The sequence below is a fragment of the Papio anubis genome, chromosome 14 (assembly GCF_008728515.1).
Source record: "Papio anubis isolate 15944 chromosome 14, Panubis1.0, whole genome shotgun sequence".
In the NCBI taxonomy this organism is placed as follows: Eukaryota; Metazoa; Chordata; class Mammalia; order Primates; family Cercopithecidae; genus Papio; species Papio anubis.
In genome coordinates, this window is record NC_044989.1 from 28,796,554 (window position 1) to 28,814,395 (window position 17,842).

General features: G+C 53.0%; 1 protein-coding gene across 1 annotated transcript in view; it reads left to right on the forward strand.

Annotated features, from left to right (window-relative positions):
- Positions 1-927: 927 nt before the first annotated feature.
- Positions 928-17,842, forward strand: part of TOGARAM2 (TOG array regulator of axonemal microtubules 2) — a 56,157-nt gene continuing 39,242 nt past the window's right edge. Inside the window, 5 exon segments of the mRNA XM_021924705.2 lie at positions 928-2,224; positions 3,222-3,509; positions 6,623-6,834; positions 7,577-7,767; positions 15,184-15,230. Coding sequence (XP_021780397.2) covers positions 1,831-2,224; positions 3,222-3,509; positions 6,623-6,834; positions 7,577-7,767; positions 15,184-15,230 — 1,132 coding nt within the window. The 5' untranslated portion in view covers positions 928-1,830.

Consider the following 17,842-nt stretch of genomic DNA (forward strand, 5'->3'; position numbering starts at 1 on the left):
AAGCTGCAGGGCAGGAGCAGAGAGAGGTGTGGGGAAGAGAGAGTAATGGGGGTGTGCCTGGGGCTGTGGGAACACAGGAGAGGGGGTTTCTCTTTCTCTTTTAAAAATACTGACACATAATAGTTGTACATATTTTCTGGGTGTACATGTGGTATTTGGATACAGGCATTCAAGGTGTAATGATTAAATTAGGGTAACTGGGATTTCCATTACCTCAACCACTGGCCATTTCTTGATGTTGGGAACATTCCAATTCTAGCTGTTTTGAATTATACAATACATTATTATGAGCTATAGTCACCCTACTGTACTATCAAACAATAGCTCTTATTCCTTCTATCTAACTGTATTTTTGTACCCATTAACCAACTTCTTTTCATTCCACCCCCTTCTCTTCCCAGCCTCTGGTAACCACCATTCTGTTCTCTGCCTCTGTGAGATTGACTTTTTTAGCTCCCATATACGAATGAAAACAAGTAAAATTTGTCTCTCTGTGCCTGGCTTACTTCACTTAAGATAATGACCTCCAGGCTGGGCATGGTGGCTCACATCTGTAATCCTAGCACTTTGGGAGGCGGAGGTGGGCAGATTGCATGAGCTCAGGAGTTTGAGACCAGCCTGGGCAACATGGTGAAACCCTGTCTCTACGAAAATACAAAAAATTAGCCGGCTGTGGTGGCAGGCGCCTGTAATCCCAGCTATTCGGGGGAGCTGAGGCAGGAGAATCACTTGAACCCAGAAGGTGGACGTTGCAGTGAGCCGAGATCGCACTACTGAGACTCCATTTAAAAAAAAAAAAAAAAAAAGATAATGACCTCCAGTTCCATCCATGTAGCTGCAAGTGACAGGATTTTATTCTTTTTTATGGCCTGATAGTATCCCATTGTGTATATGTGCCACATTTTCTTTATCCATTCATCTGTTGATGGACACTTAGGTTGATTCCATATCTTGGCTATTGTGAATAATGCTGCAATAAACATGAGAGTGCAGATAGCTCAATGTACTGATTTACTTTCTGTTGGATATTTACCCAGCAGTGACCTCAAAAGCACAAGCAACAAAAACAAAATAGACAAATGGGATTCCATCAAGCTAAAAAGCTTCTGTATCCCCAAGGAAACAGTCAATAGAGTGAAGAATGGGAGAAAATATTTGCAAACTATCCATCCAACAAAGGATTAATAACCAGAATATATAAGGAACTCAAACAACTCAGTAACAAAAAACAGAGAATCTTCTTTAAAAACTGGCAAAAGATGGAAGGCTTCTTAAAGGAGCGCATGCCTTAGCTGAGCTTCCCCTCCTCTTTCCTGACTCCTGCTCCCTGTATGGTCTCAGTTCAGTGGTCCCGCCCTCTGGGAAGCTTTTTCTGTCCCCATCTCTGGCCGGGCTCCCAGGCCCCACACTGTCATTGCTTATTAATCATTGTCTTCCCCGCCAGACTTCAAATCTCACTGAGGACTGAGTCAGCCTTGCCCACTACTGTCTCCCTGCATAGGGAGCGTTCACAAATCCGTGTCGGGGATAGAGGGTGCCTTTTGCTGAGCCGAGGGAGGTTAGGAGAGAAGAGGGAAGATCAGTGTAAGACCTGCTGATGAGGTGCCTGGGGACTTCCAAGAAGGAGTTGGCAAAGTAATCTGATGCTCTGCTCTGCAGCGGGTGGGATTGGTCAGGGTGGAAGCCATAGGGTAGGGGATTATCTGCAGGGCGTGGCAGTGAGGAAGTGGTCTGGGAAGAGCAGCTGGTGGACAGAGGTTGGGGATGGGCACTCCAGGGGTCAGTGATGTTGGGTGATGGAAGAGGGGTGCCCATGAAGGAGATGAAAAGATGGAGTGGGGTTTGGAGCAAAGCCAGGGTACGAGGAAGGAGGAGGCAGCCAGGCTGAGAGGCTGGGGTAAGTGGGGTTGGAGGGATTTGGTGGAGATCACAGGCACCCTGCTGACCCTGCCAGGCTCTGGTGTTGTGGGTGGGGCCACCACATGCCTTGGGTTTTTGGGCAGGGACACTGGGGGTTGGAGTGCTCAGGGTTACGGCCGGGTGTTCTTGGTTTGCTCCCAGTCTTGGCCTTGGAGGACTCTCAGGTGCCGCTCTCCTGTGCTTCTGTCTCCAGCCAAGGTCCTGGCCCCCGTGGCCGAGTACTGCGGTAGCATCCCTCGGACCAGTGCTGGGCCCCGGATGCTCCCGCCTGGAAGCGTCAATTCCAGTCTGCCTCATGGAGAAGGTGAGATGGGAAGACCCGCCTGGTCAGGGCCCCTGGCCTCATCCTGGAGCGGGGAGTGTGGTAGATGCTGGCTGTGTTCTCAAGCTACCAGCAGGTGTCATTTTCCTGTGGCTCCTGCTGAAAATGCCCTTTGATTCTTTCAAAGGCAGGTTCTTTTCAACCCTGTGCCTCAGAGGTTGGAGGTGTGCAGAGGGGGACTGGCAGGAATAGGGAGCAGGGCTCTCTGCATGTGCCTGGACCTGGGAGTGTACTGAGCACCCAGGGTGGCAATGGGGAGGGGGCCCCTCTCAAGATGTCCACTCAGCATCTCTGCCACTTGTCCAGCATCTGTGGCCTGAGTCTCTGATGGGGCTGGGGTGTGGCCGAGCTTTCCAGAGCCCGCCTGTCTGAATGCTTTCCCTGTCCCTTTCTGCACCAGGGCTCCCCCAGGGCCCAGGTGAAAAGCACCACTTCCTGAAGGTCTTCTAGAGCCTCTTTCCTCCTCTAAATGTGCTGAGCGTTTTGTTTCTCTCCCATCTGGTGTGTCTGCTGGGGGTGGGGGTGATTTGCTCTGAGACTCCTGAGCTCCTGCTTGCAGCCTGTGCTCGGCATAGGTCAGTGCTCAGGGATCTGATGACTTTGTTGGACCCTGGAGATTGGTGGATGGTGGTGTCTGGAGATTGGTGGGTGGTGGTCCCTGGAGATTGGTGGATGGTGGTCCCTGGGCAGATGACCTTCCCTGTGATTCATGGCCTCTTGTCTGTGCTGCGATAGGACTGCACGTGGATTCCCCCTTTTGTTCTGAGCACTTCGTGGCATGGGTCTTGTGAAGACTAGGTGCTTCAGAGACGCTGTCGAATGAATGACTCGCCCCCAGGAGTGACTAAAACATTAGATGACTGGGTCTCACCAGGCAAGTGGCTGCCTGTTCAAAGGAAGCAATGTCAAGGAGCTTGCTGGTGCCTGCTGCCACCCTGGGTACTGCGTGCCAAGCCATTCACAACTCTGTCCCCCTCAGGTTCCCTCCAGCCTGAGCCAAGCACCCTACTGAGCAATGAGGACTCGTCACAGCTCCCGAGTGGACACGGAGAGCTGGGTGGCCGCAAGCTGGACACCCCTTCCAAGGGCTGGCAGGAGAGGAACGGTTGCCCCAGGAACCTCGGGGCCTTGTCTTTGGGGGCCCAGCCTCTGGTGCTCCTCCCTTCTCTGGAGTCAGAGGCCAACAGTGTGGCCAGGGACACCACCCAGATTAAGGACAAGCTCAAGAAAAGGAGGCTCTCAGAGGGCTTGGCAGCGTCTTCCCAAGGTGAGCACTGGCCCCTGCCCACCCCTCACCCACCCACTTCCAAGTCAGGCCCCCAGGCCACCAGGGCTGTGAGGGTCAGCAGGCTTCCAGGTGGCATGCTGGGATCCCCCGGGGGTGATCAGTGGGCACACGCCAGGTCCCCTCTCTGTGACCTCAGTGACCTCCTTGGAGCTGAGCCTCCGTCCTGGGCTCTGCAGTGCTTCCCGACTGGCCTCTTCATCCCCACCCTTGCACCTTCTAGTCTTGTTCCAGAAGGATCCTTTTAAACAAATGTTCTTCCCATTTCCACCACTATGCTCAAAACCAGCCAGTGGGTTTTCGATGTGCTTAGACTAAGATCCCAAATGTTCCCTTATGCACAAGACCCTCTGGCCCTGGTCTCACACCAACCGTGTCACTCTCTGCCTTCGGTCTCTGCTGTCCCGGGCCTGGGGCTTGTAGGCTATTTCCTGCCTGAGGTTTACAGCCACTGCTCCTGCCCCACCCCTCCTCCATTTCCCACTCCGAAAATCCTCATCCAGCCTCTCTTCTTGGCTTCAAAGCCCTCCTCAGAGAGGCCTCCTTGACTCCCCAATGTGAATTTGCCCCTTAGGATGCTCTCCAATCATGCCCTATCATTTGTTTCCTTCGGTTCTTTTCATGATTTGCATTTATATCTTTACTTTTGTGACTGTTTAAAACCTGAATCTTGCATGTAATCGTCTGCTCCAAGAGGGCAGTGACCGAGATCTAGGTGTGAGGCACAGTCGGTTGGCACCTCGGAGGCTCTCAAGAAACGTTTGTTGAGCAGATGAACAAGGGATTCAACAGCAGGCGCTTTATACTCTCTCTCATCTGGGTGGTGGACAAGCAAAGTTCAAATCTTAGTCCCTATACTCATTGGCTCTGGGGCCTTGGGCAAGTCGGTAACCTTTCCGGCCTCGATTTCCTCCTCTGTGGAATGGGGACACTATCGATAATACTTCTGTGTTACTGTGGGGGTTCAGTGAAAACTTGTACACAGAATTCTCAACACCTGGCAGATGGGAAGAACTTAATACATCGTTACTATTTTCCCTCTTTCTCTCCTCTTCTGGGCGAATCCTATGGGTTCTTTTTAGCAGAATGAACTCTTGGGTAACAAGAGCAGTAAGAAGTCTTGAGGTCTTAGGAAGACGGGGGAAGTGCTCTCAAGAGACAGGTGGTTGCTGCTGTCAAGCCTGGGGTTGTCGTTGGCTGTTCTTCCCCTCCCCTGTGCAGACTGCTCCCCCTGCTGAGCCTCTCCTTGGAGTTGTGGGGTATGTCCAGCTCCTGGGGAGCCCAGGAGGATGCCAGGGAGCCCCTGGGAGGAATGGTCCTGGCTGGATAATATAGAGGCAGCAGGTGGGGTTGGAGTGCCCGAGAAGCTTCCTTAGAACTTGCAGGAGGTGCAACTTCTAGAGCTGCCACACCAACGACTCTCTCCTTTAGGGGTTTGAAGCCTTTTTCTAGTCATTTCGTTTATTTTTTATAAAGTTCCAGTGTAGGGGAAAAAAGAATGGAGTTGTTCTACCTAATGTTCTGATGGGCAGTGACCTGTAGACTCTATCAGGTCTCTCAGCAAGCATAGGGGGCCAGGGATCTCTGGCCCTCGAGCAGGGCTGGGGCTGCTCTGGCCCCTGCATTGAGGCCGAGTTGACTCCTCTGTGCCCTCACCCAGCTGGGGCCCAAGGTGGCCCGACAAGTGACACGGTCTCCACTTGACCACAGTCCTTCTTCTCCATCCTTTCATCACCCCACAGGCTAACCACAGCACAACAGTGCTCCAAGACAGAACAGAACCAGCACCAGAAGCCAGGAGGGGAGCAAGTGTGCAGGAACAGAAGATATTTTGACTCGGCTGGTTTATTTTTTGTTTTTGTTTTTCTGGGACAGAGTCTTGCTCTGTCGCCCAGGCTGGAGTGCAGTGGTGCGATTTTGGCTCACTGCAACCTCCAGGTTCAAGCGATTCTCCTGCCTCAGTCTCCCGAGTTGCTAGGATTACAGACAACCACCACTAGGCCCAGCTAATCTTTGATTTTTTGTTTTTTTTTTCTGAGACAGAGTCTCGCTCTGTTGCCCAGTCTGGAGCGCAGTAGTGCCATCTCGGCTCACTGCAAACTCTGCCTCCCAGGTTCAAGCGACTCTCCTGCCTTGGCCTCCCAAGTAGCTGGGACTACAGGCGTGTGCCACTACACTGGCTAATTTTTGTATTTTTAGTAGTGATGGGGTTTCACCGTGTTGGCCAGGCTGGTCTCGAACTTCGGACCTCAAGTGATCCTCCCGCCTCAGCCTCCCAAAGTGCATGGGATTTCAGATGTGAGCCATTGCGCCTGGCCTGACTTGGCTGTTTTGATGCAGTGGTTTTGATGAGGCCAGAACAAAAGTTAAAATGCTAGTCTTTTTTTTTATTATTCCTCATCACCAATATTTGCAAAGATAACCCTGAGCTCTTGGCCCACCCCAGTGTTTCTTGCCCTGTGCCTTTGCCCGAGGCATGGCTGCTGGGTGAGGTGGGGTGGGGCACAGGGCGCTGGAATGTCTGTTGAGCACCTGAAACATTCAGAAAGGAGCTGGAAGTGTGGCGGCCTGTCTTAGACTACGTTAGCTGTGTCAAAACAGCTACGCCCCCACATCACTAGCCGAAAAGGAACGGGGAGCAGAAGTAATTTATCAGCCCCTGTCATGTGCCACGTACTTGCCTAGCATCTTATAGAAGTGATGTCATTGAATCATCCCATTCCACAGAAGCGTAATGGGGTTCAGAAGACAGTGGCTTGCCCGAGGCCACATAGCTTCTACCCGCGGCCAGGACCTGCCGTGTTTCCTCCTGATCTGGCACTGCTTTTATTTCCCTTCCTTCCCACGCTGCCTCTGAGTCCTAAATCCAGAAAGTGCTGTCTCCAGCAAGAGACAGCACTTTCTGGAATGGCACAGACACTCAGAAGCGGCTGTTTGCTCAGTCTATCAGTGGTGGGGCTGGGGGCAGGTCTGGCCTCTCTCCTCACCATCCCAGTCCTTCCCAGGGCAGAAGGCCCCGTTGCTGGGGTCTGAATCCCCCCTCCACTCCCTGGTCTTCTGGGACTAACTGATTTCCCATCCCCATCCCTGTACAGCCTCTCTGAATCCAGGGGGAGGCCCCCAAGGAGTTCCCCTGCGGAGCACCATCCCCAGAGCCACCTCTCAGAGGCTGCTGAGGGTGCCCAGGCCGATGCCTCCCATCCAGAGTATCCCCACCACCCCCGAGGCCAGTGGAGTCAAAGAGAAGGGCCTGGACCTGCCAGGGAACGTTCCGGGTCCTCACGAGTTGAGACCCGGTGCTCAGGAGGTAAGGCAGTTCGACTGCTGGGAGTCTGGTCCTCAGCTTCTTGTCCCCCTTCCTCCTGCCTTTCTTTCTAGCCTCCACCAACCCCTGACCCCATGTCCTGAGCATCCCTGGAGGTGTCTCGAGGTCTGCAGTGAGGATCGGGACAGCACTGGGAGAGGCTCAAGGCTCTGATTTCACCACCTCTCACAGCATCCCAAACCTCCATAGCTGGCCTGGGGGCTCGGGGTGGCTGTGCCAGAGGCTGCATGACCTTTGTCCTAGAACTGGTGGTCCCCCAGGCCTTCTCTAGTCTACATGTTCCAGAATTCCTCCTGCTTTCTGGCCCTCTCCATTTTAAGCAAGAGTGTGGCAAAGAATGCTGGGCTAGGACTCACATTTGGGCCTTGGTTTCTGCTCTGCCCCTCAGAGGCTGTGTGACCGTGGGCAAGTCACACCCCTCTTTGGGCCCCAGTTTGCACATCTATGAAAATAGAGGTTTCTACCAGATGTGTTTGAAGGTCCTTCCAGTTCTGATGTTCTAGGATTTTTCTGAAATGAGAACAGAAAAACAAATAATAGTCACAAAAGGGCTTGCCAGTCTCCTCACCAGGAGTGGTGAGGAAGCAGTCAGCCTTCTGGGGGTCCTAGGGTGATGTGGCTAGAAAGAGACAGCAGGCTCCACACTGTGTGAGGTGCCTGGGAGGTGAGCGTTCACCGTGGGCTGTTTCCATAGGCCAGACCCCTGTCCCGCCTCTGCTCCCAGGCACAGATCTCCAGGCAATACCTGCACTGCAATGATGAGAAGATGCAGAAGTCCCTGGGGGGCATCGTGATCCCACCCATCCCAAAGGCCAGGCCGGTTGCAGCGGCTCCCTCCTGTGTGCCTGGCTCCCTGCCCAGCCCATTACCTCCAGGCCAGGGAGTCCTCACAGGCCTGAGGGCCCCACACCTGCGGTAAGAACTCTAAGTCAAGCCTTCCTTGCTGACTTCTCTCCCTCTGTCCCCCTGAGATCCACTGGGGGTCCTCATGGCCGACCCTCCATGGGGTTGAGTTCTTGGGGCACCAGGCAGGGAAAGGGCCGGGTGCTCCACCCATGAGCCACAGACCTGGGGAGGTCCCAGCATGGTTGCCAGGGCTTCTCTGCCTCTCGGCTCTGGCAGGCTGGGTCAATGGCATCACGGACAATGTCTCCAGCCTCTGTTTTCTCCCAGCGCCTTAGTGGATGAGGTTGCTGGAGAAATGAATAAAACACTAATTATTTTATCATATATATATAATTCTGAGACAGAGTCTCGCTCTGTCGCCCAGGCTGGAGTGCAGTGGTGCGATCTCAGCTCACTGCAACCTCCGCCTCTCGGGTTCAAGCGATTCTCCTGCCTCAGCCTCCTGAGTAACTGGGATTACAGGCACCCGCCACCATGCCCTGGTAATTTTTGTATTTTTAGTAGAGACGGGTTTCAGCATGTTGGCCAGGCTGGTCTCGAAACGCCTGACCTCAGGTGATCTGCCCTCCTCGGCCTCCCAAAGTGCTGGGATGACAGGTGTGAGCCACCATGCCCGGCCATGAATAAAACACTAATTATTTTAAAGCATGATATAGTTAATGGCAGTTCTTTGTAATTAAATATTTTCTTAATTGATGGATACTAAAAATACAACCAGTACCGTGTGTATGGGGGACAGTCCACAAACTTTTGGACTTGAAAAGGGGTCTTCATATCTTCCTCATATAAACAAGTGGGGAAGAGGATCTTTGTGTTGGTATAAATCGGGTTATAGTTTGTTAAGAAAGACAGTGCTGTAGGTGGTCAGCAACATCCCCATGGTCAGTCCAGAGTGATGTCAGAACACGTGTGTGTGAGAGTGTTTGAGTGTGTTTGTGTGTGCATACCTGTATGAGTGCCTGCATGTATGTATGTGTGAGTGTATGTGTATGAGTGTGTATATGTGCATATATGTGTGAGTGCATGCATGTATGTGAGTGCAAGAGTATGTGTGTGTGAGTATGTGTATGTGTGTGAGTGCATGCATGTGTGTGAGTGTACATGTCTGTGTGTGTGCAGGAGTGCAAGAGTATGTGTCTGCATGTGTGAAGTATGTGTGCATGTATATGTGTGTGAGTGCATCTGTGTGGAGTGTGTATGTGTGTGCATGTGTGAGTGCGTGTATGTGTATGTGCGTGTGAGTGCGTGTGTGCATGTGTATGTGAGTGCATGTGTGTGCATGTGTGTGGGGTGTGGTGCATGTGTGTGTGAGACAGTGTGTTGTGAGTGCATGTGTGTGGAGTAATGAAATGCACATATGTATGTAATATTACATGTGTGTGTGTAGAATTAATGTATAATATGCGTGTGAGACCGTGTGTGTGTGAAGTCGTTTAATGGAGTAATAATGTGAAACATGTGTGTAGGTGCAAAGTAGTGATGCCATTAATAATGTGTGTGCATGTGTGTGTGTGTGTGTGAGAGCATGCATGTGCATGGAGTGCGTGTGTGGCGATGTGTGTGTGTGTGCACATGTGTGAGTGCACATGTGTGTGTGTGACTACATGTGTTTGAAGTGTGTGGAGTGTATGTGTGTGCATGTGTGTGGAGTGTGTGCATGCGTGTGTATGTGTAAGTGTGTGAGTGCAGCATGTGTGTGCGTGTGCATGAGTGTGCAATAATGTGCATGAGTGCATGTTAATGGAGTAATGTGCATGTATGTGTGAATGCATGTGTGTCTATGTGTGAGTGCAAGTGCATGTGTGTGCATGTGTATGTGTGTCTTGCATGTGTGAGAGTGCTTGTATGTGAGTGCATGTATATGAGTGCATGTGAGTGTGTGTGTGTGTGCATGCATGTGTCTTATGAGAGTGCATGTGTGCATGTGTATGTGTGTGACTCCATGTGTGTGTGTGCATGCATGTGTCACATGTAGAAATTACATGTGGTAATGTGAAGTGCATGTGTGTGCGTGTGTGTGAGTGCATGTGTGTGAGTGCATGTGTGTATGTGTGTGAGTGCATGTGTGTGAGGTACATAGCCTGCCATAATAACTTATGTGTGTGAGTGCATGTGCGTGGAGTGTGTGTGCGTGTGCTCAGGGCCTATGGGCTTGGCTCCTTCAGTATGCAGTCACAATCCAGTTCCTCCTGTGACTGCTTCCCTCCCGTTTCTTGGTGCCTGATGGACGGATTCTTCCATTTTTCTCACAATTCTTCATTTCCTCTGTCTCCTGGTGCCTTCCCTCTGTGCACACACGTGTTCATGTCTTTCTCCGACCCTGTGGGGTATGGGGAGCCATCCATGAACCTGCTTCTGGATTCGTATTCTCTATTCAGTTTTCACCATCAGCCTCCTCAGACAGCAGCTTGCTCCACTGACCTCTGCCTCCTCACCATTGGACACGTCCTCCCCTTTCTTGCTCAGACGCTGGCCTCTTCCTCCCCTCGGAGCAGCCTTGTCTGTGCCTCTCATGACTCGCTGGCCCCAGACCTGTGACTTTTCCTCTTATCTCCTTACTCTTGACCTTTTTGCATCATTTAAACCATGGATGGCCCTTGAATTTTTCTTCTTTTTCTGCATCCTGACTTTACACCTGCTTCTCGACATTCCAGGCAGCTTCCTGTGTGCCCTTTTCCATTTCTGAGTTCTGCCATTCCCGAAATTGTTCCAGGGCTCTTTGCCCCCATCTCCTGTTTTCTCCTAGGGCAGTTGTGTGTGTCCAAGTCTTCCAGATGGTGGGATGTGGGTGAGTTCACATCTCCTGCTCTAGCCCTGGAACCATCCACAGTTCAGGCTACTTGTTTCCATCTTTCTGTTGGGCATCTCCAGTTTCTCCTGGCTGATGTGATCCATCACCAGAGGGAGAGACAGGGAGGCTGTGCCGCCATCATGGCAACAAGGACCTCTTCGTGTTTCCCCAAACCACCCGCTCCCAAGACCTCATTGCTGTCAAGGTGCAGACCTTCTCCTTGGCCTTCAAGTCTCAGAGTCATCTTCGACCCTTGCTCCTAGTGCCTCCTGCTCTTAACACACTTCCATAGCCCCTCAAGTCTTTCTTAACAGCCATGAAAGCTCCATCCCCTTCTTGCCCCTGCCTTTCCCTCTTGGTTCACACTTCCGCTTCCTTCTTGACCTTCCCTAATAGTGCCTAACCTGTCTCCTTGCAGCCCTGTGCTCTCCATCCCCATCTTTCATTTTCCTGCTTCCCCCACTGCCTTGCACACCTCTTCCATGCACTTTGCCTGTATTGACATTCCTGATTGAACGAATGCAGGGTCCTTTGTGTCAAGGACCCAGGCGTATCATGCTGAGTCTCCTTGGCCTGACATTGATGGTCCATCCAGCCCACGACCCCACAGTTCCTCCCCGCTGCCCCCCAGTGCTGCTCTGCGGGGCCTTCCTACCCTTCCAGACCCTGAGGACCTATTACCATTTCACTCATCCATCCTTCCCTTTACGAGGGGTAATGGTGCTTCCCCTCATCCATCTCTGCACCCCCAACAGCCTCTCACCCCTTTCCCCACCCGTTCATTCCGTCTCTACTGTTCCATGTCCACCTACTCTCCCTTTAAAGGGTGGCAAGGAGGGGAAGTGGCCTTCTCTTCATTGTCCGCAGGCATCCAGCCCAGGAAGTGCCTCAGCCCCTCCCTTCCACTAAACAAAATAGGCAAATCTTGATTATTTAAATTTATTTTGTTTATTTTATTTGTTTTTTATTTATTATTATTATTTTTTGAGATGGAGCCTCACTCTGTCGCCCAGGCTGGAGTGCAGTGGCATGATCTTGGCTCACTGCAACCTCCACCTCCTGGGTTCAAGCAATTCTTCTGTCTCAGCCTCCCGAGTAGCTGGGACTACAGGAGCATGCCACCATGCCTTTCTAAATTTTGTAATTTTAGTAGACATGCGGTTTCATCATATTGGTCAGGCTGGTCTTGAACTCCTAACCTTAGGTGATCTGCCCACCTTGGCCTCCCAAAGTGCTGGGATTACAGGCATGAGCCACTGCACCCAGCCAATTTTTTTTTAATTTTTTTTTTTTTTTTTTTTTGAGATGGAGTCTCGTTCTGTTACCCAGGCTGGAGTGCAGTGGCTTGATCTTTGCTCATTGTAACCTCCACCTCCCTGGTTCCAGTGATTCTTCTGCCTCAGCCTCCCGAGTAGCTGAGATTACAGGCACACACCACCAGGCCTGGCTAATTGTTGTATTTTTAGTAGAGATGGGGTTTCACCATGTTGGCCAGGTTGGTCTCGAACTCCTGACCTCAGGTGATCTGTCCACCTCGGCCTCCCAAAGTGCTGGGATTACAGGTGTAAGCCACTGCACCTGGCCCAGCCTACTTTATTTAAACCTCATTCTGTTCTTTAACCTGGAGCACCACAGGGCAGGCGCCATATGTCAAAAACCTCTGTGGCTTCCGTGGGGCCAGGATTGGTACCTGGCATGGATTAGTTCCATAATAAATATCTGTCTTTTCCTGTCTGGTTGTGACATGGATTTCTCTTTGTTGAAAATATGGGGCTGTCTAGTCAATGGAGGGGATGGAGGCTCTATCACCATTTCACTCATCCGTCTGTCCATTTAAAAGCTGTTGGCTGGGTGCGGTGGCTCAAGCCTGTAATCCCAGCACTTTGGGAGGCCGAGATGGGCGGATCACGAGGTCAGGAGATCAAGACCATCCTGGCTAACATGATGAAACCCTGTCTCTACTAAAAAATACAAAAAACTAGCTGGGCGAGGTGGCGGGCGCCTGTAGTCCCACCTACTCGGGAGGCTGAGGCAGGAGAATGGCGTAAACCCGGGAGGCGGAGCTTGCAGTGAGCTGAGATCCGGCCACTGCACTCCAGCTTGGGCGACAGAGCGAGACTCTGTCTCAAAAAAAAAAAAAAAAAAAAAAGCTGTTAAGCACCTACTATGTGCCAGGCGCTATGAACTCAAAGCCAAATAGGCCATAATCTGTGTGCTCCGGGAGCTCATGACAGATACCTCTCAGGAAGTCATCAAGGTGAAGTTCAGAGAGCTGGGTGTGTAGGCGAAGGCTGCCTGTCATGTTGGTGACCCAGGAGAAAGAGATCTGAATCACGCCAGGCAGACTTCTGAGGAAAGGGTGAGCGCACACTTGTGAGATGGAGACGGAGGTGGAAGAGGGAGAGACGGAAGGAGGAGTGAGCCCCTGCATCCTTGAGTGACAGCCTGCGGGGTGGGGGTGAAGGGCCTGTGTGCCACCTGAGAGGTGGGAGCTTCATCCTCCTGTGAGGAGGTGCCACCAAAGGCTTTCAGGTATGAACGTGGCATCTGCTATGACTTAGAAAGGCCACATTGGCAACCTCAGAGTGGCATGGACCATGTAGATGGAGATGGGGCTGCTGCAGGAATCCAGGGAGAAGGCCAAGGGTGCCTGAACAGGGCAGAGGCAGGGACTGTGTGGGGTGAGGATGCAGAGGTGGGGGTGGGGCGGGACGAATGGTAGGGCTAAGCCACCGGCTGGATGTGGGCTGATGACGGGGGAGCTGAGACCATGCCTGAGTTCCTGGCTTCAGCCGCTGGACAGATACCAGCACCCTTCCTGGAGACAGGGGATAGGAGAAGAGGCAGGTGCTGGGGACAGTGTGAGGCCACTCTTGGACACACTTAGACGTTTGGGCTGGAGCAGGGAGGGGCTCTTGCTGCCCCTGCCCCACCCACCTCATTGGGGCCTGAGGAGGAGCCGGAGCGGTGGTGGGTTTTCTGTGAGGTTCACAGAGGGTGCGGTGGGGCTGCCACGTGCAGGAAGGCAGGGTCCCTGATCGGTGTGGCCTGTCTTCGCCTCATTCCTTTCTGCTGAGGGGTCTCTAGAAAAGGGGAGGGCAAGAGGCTTCCCCAAGGTCCACAGCTTGAGAGAAGCTGAGCCAAGTCCTCTGAGGCCAAATCGCTTGCTCAGAGCAGGTGTGTGTGTGTTGTAGGGGGTGGGGTGGGGGCGAGGCTGCAGCTCAGGGCCCCAAGCCAAGGCACGAGCAGGATGAGGCCAGGCCTCGGAGAAGCGGGTGGCATCGGGGTTTTTGGCATCCTGTGCTCACCTCAGGCAGCCTGGGACCTCCATGAGCTCCTAGAAGCCAAGGGCAACTGTGTGGACTTTGACGCTCCACTTCCCTTCCCCGCCTGCCTCCAATCCTGTTAGTGCCGTTGGGCAGTGATTGGGCAGTGGTGGGTTACAATGGCAAAGGCCTAGGGGATGGGCTTCCCAGGTCAGGGGTACCCTGGGACATTCACTTACTATCTCCAGCCCACACAATCCCTCCCTGTGGGTCTAGACCCAAGAGGCTGGTCCTGGCCCTGGGAGCAATGGCGAGTCCCTGCTGATCTAGGCCCAGACTGAAGCTCTCCTCCTCCCATGGACCCAGGGTCCCCTGACCTCCACAGTCCCCAAGGATCAGGGTTCCCCTGGATCCAGGCAGGCACTGAGGTGGGCTGTCCTACCGCCTCTCCTCCAGCCTGGCCTGGACTGTGATCCTCTGAGGCCAGAGCATGGGATGTTATGTTCCTGTCCTGTTGCTGTGGCTTGTTACTCCGTCATCCCCCCAGTGGGTCCTGATGTTTGCTGAGAGGGGAAAGCCATGTGGGATGCTGCAGGGCTGGTCTCCATGGGAACCTGAGCTCCCGGAGGGCAGGGAGTGTCATGTCTTATTGATGCTCCATTCCCAGTGTCTAGAATGGTGCTTGACACATAGTAGGTCTTCAGTAAATACCTGTTGAATAAGTAAATGGTGCTTCCAACTTAAGAAATTGCAATTAAAACCAGTGCCAGGGATGCCACTGTTTTCCCTTCCTGTGGGTAACTGGGGTTGAACTTCTGGTACAAAATGGTGGTGACTTCCTGTCACAGCAAAGGGGGTCAACCCCCCCAGTCCCTGGGGGATGGGAGATGGGGGGATAGGGATTACAATCATGAGGAGTGGACTGTTTAGGGGTCACTGAGCTCTCACGGGGTTGGGGCAGCTTGGAGAACTTGAGCTCAGTGCTCTCTGAGCTGAGAGGCAGTTTACCCTTGTCTGCTGCAGCTGCTCTCAGTTCCACAGGCCCAAGCAGCGCAGCGGGAGGGTGGGGGCTTCCTTTAAGCCAGCAGTTTCCGTGTGGGTGTTGGCCTCCTGGGGAATGGGTGAGCTGCACTGCCAGGAAATGGGGCTGAACCTGGCCTGGTGGTCAGTTTGCCCTTGTGTTTGCAGAGGGAGCTGTATCTCCTGCAGCTTGAATCCTGGGCCAAGACCCTCTGCAGAGATAACAGTGCCCTCCCCTCAGTCCCCCATCTTGGCCATTGCCCCATCCTGGAGCCACCCTGGGCTCCCCCAGCAGTGTCTGTGGCTGGCCGTCCCTCGTGATGCTTTTCTCTCCCCCATTCTTTTAAGATTGGCTCGGGAGAGTGGGCCTCGGGAGAAGAGCCCTGCATCTGTGGGTACGTATTTTCCATGCACACCTCCCTTTGTTATTTGACTCTCTGCATTCCTGCCCTCGGTCATGGAAACAGAATTAGGGCCAGAGGAGATCTGAGAGCTCTTGTGTCTGGGCCCTTCATTTCACAGCAGGAAGCTGAAGTCACCGGAGGTCTAACTGGAGGGTGGCAGCAGGCCCAGGCGAGGTGTGGAAGAGAAGTGACATTTATTGGCACCTGCTCTGGTACATCAGGTGTGTTGACATACACCAGTTTGAGCAGCTTGCCACGGCCTCGATAAGAGAGATGATGCTTGCCCTGTGTGACAGATGAGCTGGCACACAAAGGCTCTGTGAACAGGATGTTCTCCCTGGTCGCTGAGACCCGTCAGGCTTGCAGTCAAGTTCCCATGGCTCTAAAGCTGGGGTCTTGACACATCAAGCAGCTGCCCCTTGCAGTGTGTTAAGCAAATACAGAGAGTATTCCTCACCTAGAGAATGAGAAGGTAAACCAGAGTCCACAAACCTCAGCCAACCGGCCCCAGGAGCTTTAGCTGTCAGGGAATAGGGCCAGCACAGGATTGAGGCAAGGAGAGGGAACAGGGCAAGGTAGGAGGCCTTTAAAGAGGGAGGAAGGATCCTTCCTGGGTTGAACTCTATGGGGAGGTGGGACTGGTGGATGGAAGCTGAGCCTCTGCTGCAGGGTTGGGGAGCAGCACACGCCGAGCCCAGGCCATGGTAGGGAAGATTTGGAGACAGCTGCTCTGCTGCCCGGGAGGAGGGGTGGCCTTCCCAGGACCAGCTTCCTGGCAGGTCACTCTGCTAATCAGCTCAGCTGGTGGGGCAGTTTGGGGAAGAGGGGTGGCTGTTGCCCAAGAGGCCCTGGGATCAAGACACAAAGCTGGGCCTGGCACAGAAACCTCTGCGGCAGCTGCTTCTCCCCGGCTCCCGGGCCAGGCTGCAGCAGGGTGAGCTCAGGCAGTCTGTGGCGAAATGCACTGACACCCTGAGTGACCTTAAGAGCTAACCCAGAGGATGCTGGTGTGGGGGCTGGGCCGGGAGACCCCAGGCAGTAACCACTTCCTCCCCTGGCTCTCCAGCTTGCTGTTTGAGAACCAGGTCACCAGGGGGCTGTGGCAGGGGCAGGCTGCTCAGACAAGGCTTTCCAGGGCATACCTTTGGGGTGCAGGTGAAGAAATGACATAAAAAGTAGTTAAGTCCTTAAAGGGCTCTCTGCCCTCTGGCTGGCAGCTGGGCTGACACAGCTGGGCTGACACTGCCCTCTATGGGCAACATGCCTAGTACATGGCAGGGGCTCACAGGGTCTTGTCTGAAGCTGGGGGCTTCCTCACATCTCTGGCATTCCTGCAGTCCTTGCGCTGGCCAGATGGTGCCTACCACATGTGCCCTCTGCTCTGCCTCTTACCTCTGGGCAGATGAAGCTTCAAAGCCCCTCTTTCCCCTTGGCCCTTGATCCTTCTCCCTGCACCAAGCAGAGGGATCCTTTGCAGAAGACACGGGCTGGGCAGAGGACCCGGGTGACCTGGGGGCTCTGCAGGGGCCCCAGATGTAAGCTGTCTTTTCCAGCCTCAGGCAGCCTCAGCTGGTGGCCCCATCTCAGCAGACCCCTGACTTGCAGGTTCACCCAAGGATGGTGAGCTCAGAACCCTGTGAGTGGCAGAAAATGAATGCACCTGTTTGAGCCCTGCCTTCATAATGAGAAATGTACCTTTAAAATCCGCTGATGGGGAAAATAGGAATGACAAAGCAATACTGTGGATTTGATGCCATCAAGTGGAAGTGAATGGGTATTTTATCCATCCCAAGAGCATTCGAAGGTTACTGGCTATAGTAGCGTTCTCCAGAGGGATGGAACTAGTAGGATATATGTCTCTATATAAGGGAGTTTATTAGGGAGAATTGGCTCACACGATTACAAGGTGAAATCCCACAAGAGGCCGTCTGCAAGCTGGGGAAGAGAGAGGCTGGTAGTGGCTCAGTCAAAGTTCGAAAGCCTCAAACCAGGGACGCCAACAGGGCAGCCTTCAGTCTGTGACCAAAGGTCCAGGAGCCCCTGGCGTGCCGCGGTGCAAGTCCCAGAGTCCAAAGGCCAAAGAACCTGGAGTCTGATGTTCAAGGGCAGGAGGAGTAGAAGGAAGCGTCCAGCAGGGGAGAAAGCAGGCAGCCAGAAGACTCGGCAAGCAAGGTGATCCCACCTTCTTCCATCTGCTTTGTTCTAGCTGTGATGGTAGCTAGCAGCTGATTGGATGGTGCCCACCCACGTTGACGGTGGGTTCTCCTCTCCCAGTCCACTGGCTCAAATGTCAATCTCCTCTGGCAACACCTTCACAGACACACCCAGAAACAATACTTTAGCAGCTATGTAGGCATCCAATCCAGACGGCACCTATTATTACCCATCACACCGGCTCTCAGCTTTCCCATCTGTAAAATGAGACTGGACTAGTGTTAGTTCTCTGGTCCTGGCAACTCTGCCCTTTCCTGCTGCATCATGCTTTCAGGCAAGCCCACAATCATATTGAAAGCATTGGTGGGCCCATTTTGTTTTTTCTTTTCCTTCCGTACAAGCCTCCCAGGACAGATACACTTATATTCTCAGGAAATGTCTTACATCTC